This window comes from Opisthorchis viverrini (assembly GCF_000715545.1).
Source record: "Opisthorchis viverrini unplaced genomic scaffold opera_v5_18, whole genome shotgun sequence".
In the NCBI taxonomy this organism is placed as follows: domain Eukaryota; kingdom Metazoa; phylum Platyhelminthes; class Trematoda; order Opisthorchiida; family Opisthorchiidae; genus Opisthorchis; species Opisthorchis viverrini.
The window spans coordinates 1,982,629-1,987,151 of NW_008751674.1; the positions used below are offsets into that span (position 1 = coordinate 1,982,629).

Sequence of the window (4,523 nt, forward strand, 5' to 3'; positions counted from 1 at the left end):
AAGCATGGCGTTCGACTTAGTGGTGGACACAAGGTGTTCCATCACCATTTCGGTGCCTAGCTGTTATGCCATCCGGAGGCACGAGGGCTGGGATACTGCCAGGTAGCCCAAGCCTAAACAGAGGAAGTCGAGGGACAGAGGTCGGGTTCGAACCATGGACCTTCCGGACAGTAAATTCGTGCTCCAACCACTTGAGCCACCTCGCCAGCGATGTTCCATCATGGACAGACTAACTTCAGATTAGATGAGTTCGGTCAATCCACTGAGCTAGTCAGATAGCAAAATCAGATAGCTAAATGGTTTCCCTTTAGAGGTGAAATGATTTTTCAGAAAATCGGAAAACGCATCATTTGGAGTGTCTTCTATTGTCCACAAAGAGTTCCTTGGATATTGGATATATAACGTCCTGGGTTTCAATGGCTGTCTACCGGATGCTCTTGAATTTCAAAATCGTGTTCATATACGTCCATCGTTGCTTCTGAACGCTTGGCGTCCGTCGAAGACGTGCTACGGGACGGATTCCTAACCGGGGAGAGATACCCCGCCGAGCGAGTTGTATTTTACCAGGGGAGGAATCAAATAGAAAAGGAAAATAGAAAAGGAAAGTAAGAAAGTAAGAAAAGGAAAATAATAAATTATACTGTGAAATTACTGTCTAAACAACAAGTGAGGGGCAGTTCAGGAGAGATGAATAAAGATTATGACCGACAAAAAGCTGCTCTGAGTAGCAACAATAAGGACGAAAACCAACAAGACATGGCCAGATGAGACCCATGGCTTTCACTTCAGGAACTATCGTTCATGTCAATCCAGAGCAGCTTTGAATTTTTACGGTTCACTACTGCATACGTATGGTATTTTCCATTCGAACATGGAGACACCTGGCGCAACCTGGAGATGCGTTTGAAAGCGACTGAATTCACAGGTGTGTCTGTGTAGCCGGTAATAAGGGTAGACTGTTGAAATGTTCCCGCATGCGTTCAGTGGGGGCACACACTCCATTCAATAATCTACTGCCATTGTGTGGTTTATTCCAGTTCCCTGAGTGGAGTATAATGTAGCGCCAAAAACACGGCAACCATTTTGCAGTCACCTGAAACATGAATACGACGGTTTACTCAAGCATGCGGTCTTAACAAAACAGAAAGTTCACAATTCACAGTGCTCGTGACGTGTGGTTTGCGGATACTTTGCACAGGACCCACCGTTCACACCGGAATCTCATCCACGAATTTAGGGCCGACATCGAAACGTATTCAGTGTCAACAGGTGCCGAGCATTCACCAAGTATCTCACTCGAACACCAATGTAATTCTGACGGGAGACTCACCTGAATCAGAGCTGAATCTCTCTTCTATGGTATTCCTCTTCGACCGAATGTACTGCACAAGTCCGCCTCACGCTACAGTTCGTACGGTATTCAAGACATTGAAGTGCATTATCTAAGCATAACATACTACTCACACGGTTGTCGAGGGGATTTCAGCGACCTGATGAGTGGTATGCTACCTCTAGGTGTCAAGTATCTCTTGCAGCAGGTTTCGTAAAACTGACTTTAGCTTTTTGTAACCTCATGTTAACTTTGCAAGCATTTTCATCGGCATCTATGTGGGATAGAAGATTTAAGCTCCTGTTTTCAAACTATTAATATTTTTTCATCCAGCCGGTAGAGTCGACTCACCGAAAAAACAACGCAGATTTTCTATGAGGTTTAGAAAACCTACATCAACCGTTGAACGGTGCAGACTATCACACATTTAGTGGCAGACAACAAAAGTAAAACGGTATATTATCGCGATATTTAACAGTGGCTGCTCAAGCAACTTCAAGCGTATTACCAACTTTCTATTGAACGTTCGATTTTTTCTGACAAGCGAAGATCATTTGGCAGTACGAGCAGATTAGGGAATTTTCAATGGAGATTTCACCCTGTAGGTGAAGCCAGTCTATCCAGAAAAACCGAGAAGGATTGTACAATCGTTTTCTTCTTATTGGGAATCAACAGCAGTGTGAATCTCATGAAACTTAGAGAGGTTTCGAGCCCATGAACTCCAGGTTGGTATCTGGAAAACCTGACCATTCGACTGCGAGTGGTTGATCAAAAGTGTGCAAGATTCTCACTCCACATCCTTCAATCACGGGATCCATATCAGGTGGTCACGTGTGGTCGGTGTGTGCATTCGTGAATCAGCGCGACGAAAACTCAAGCGTTGTACTAAGTAATCTGTTCATGGCCTACCAGGTAGTGGACGGCTCTGACAAGAACAAAGGCGCGGAAAGATCGGTATTATGAATATCACTATGGCAGAAACCAGCTCACCTTGGTAAATCTGTTGAACTAGAATCAAGCATATTCGAACAACGTAGCGAAGGGCCACGCAATAACGAAGAGCGCAAATCCCACAAAGCCAGCTGACGGAAAGTATCACAGGGAAGTACGGTGGCCAGCATCATTGATTCTGGTGAAAAGGATACATCTGGGGGCAACGCGCGACCTCCAAGAGGCCAGGACGAGGATGCGATAGACCAGGAACTGATGGGAATGAGGGACTCGACATCCCATATCTAATCCAAAAAGACACAAAACCAAAAACAAGGAGTGAATTATGGTGAACAACTGGATCTCACATAAGATGGGTGTTTCTAGCTCCTGACATTACCACAATTTCTGTGAGAATCACTCTAAAACTTATCCAGAAACTTGGTCTCCTAAGTACAGGCGCCGAAAAATCGTTACCAATGATGAAATATAATCTCAGAGAATTAAATACAGCATAAGTTCTAGACGTCTCATTCACGGCACGTGAAAGCAAACCAATCAAATCTGATTGCATCTAACCTAAAGGTACACTTGCCCGACATCCTGCAGGTGAGATGAATCGGTATAATGAATCAGCAGTTATGAAACATCTTGATTGCATCAACCTAAAGGTACACTTGCCCGACATCCTGCAGGTGAGATGAATCGGTATAATGAATCAGCAGTTATGAAACATCTGGAAATTAAGAAGCTGTGGTATTACCAACATCGTACCAAGTGGACTATGAAACGGATTTCGTGCGGCACATTTAACTGAAGAAGGCCAGCACAAAAGAGAGATTCGGTTGGGATTCATTTGAGTCTCCTGTTAAAACCAAACTGGTGTACAAATGAACATAGTTCGCGAATAGTCCACTGACTGATCCACTCGCCCAGCTTGGCCGAAGAACAGAGGTGTCGGTAAGATAGCTTCTTTTCATTGGACATCCGCTAACGGTGTGATACAACTCAACTGGAGGGACATGCTTATGTGGTAGATAGGAAGACGGACCAAGCACTTCCAGTCATAAAAAGCTGGTGAGGATGCACGTCAGGTGTAGTGAAATCAGGGTCAGATTTCGCCAACGATACAAACTGAACACCACCGAAATCATGAACCGCAGCAAATAGTGGTGTACACGGACATGCCGATCGCAGCGTGACAGTAACACATAATTCCATCGCTTTTGAGTGATCATCGTGGAAAATTCATGCAGACAGAGCTACAAAGGTGGAATGGGATCGTGCGAATCTTTTTCAGGATCACCGCGTCTGTGTGGACAACGAAGGTTGAGAGCGAACAACCCCAAATGACGTCTATCGCTGTGTTGCGTATGGAGACTAGCACCATCCATACTAAATCAACTTGTTTCTATTTATACGAGTACCGGTTGGGTAAGGACAGCGAATGGCATGCGGATGATCACCACTTCCGTCTCAATATGAACCAACCTGGTTTAGGTATAGAATCACAAAAACACACGACGCCGTGTGCCACAACACTGTCCTTGTCTGGCAGATCAACCGATGCCGAAAAAATCTGGTTAGTGAAAAACAATGCGTACGGTTGGAGCAGGATGAATACGACGAACGGATGGTTTAGCCAGCGACAAATGCACAAGAATCTGGGCTGAGAAATCAATGAACTGATTCGCGACCGTGAGAACCGATATAACCAGCACATGTGTGTGCTTAAGACCGCCGTTACAGTGAAGGAATTTCTGAGAATGCCATTCGGATTGTATGAGGAGGGAGATTCGCTCGCTTTGAACGAACAACTTCATAATCTAACTAGATAAAGATAGCCGCTAGAATGGAAACCGAATTAATTGTATCAGAATAATAACGAGATGCTGCCAACATCCTGACGACCGATTACACCGGTATTTCGGTACGAAGGGTTACCGATGGACATCGCTCAGCTGTAACACCCTTCCAGTGTCTAGCTGCCATGCTACCTGAAGGATCTACCGATGGACATAATATGTGCGTAAGTTGGATAAACAGTTCAGTGGAAGGTTAGAAACATCCCAAATCTCCAAATCCCCCCCCCAAAAAAAATCCCAAATCTCCTCACACTATCTATAAGTAGCTCAGTAGAAGAATAAACTTCTATCTGAGAAGTCGTTGCTCGAGGAGCCAGTCAACGTGTGTGACCGCGTGATGTGGATCCCGTGATTGAAGGATGAGCGGCGCTATATCCTGTCTAAGTGCGAGTTAATCA

The 4,523-nt window shown here is 44.8% G+C and overlaps 1 protein-coding gene across 1 annotated transcript in view; it reads right to left on the reverse strand.

Moving 5' to 3' along the window:
* The window catches only part of T265_01684 (hypothetical protein), a gene marked incomplete at both ends in the record, with an annotated part of 17,645 nt that overhangs the window by 8,420 nt on the left and 4,702 nt on the right, over nt 1-4,523 (reverse strand). Inside the window, one exon of the mRNA XM_009165750.1 lies at nt 2,321-2,565. Within this exon, the coding sequence (XP_009164014.1) occupies nt 2,321-2,565 (245 nt within the window). The remainder of the gene's footprint in view (nt 1-2,320; nt 2,566-4,523) is intronic.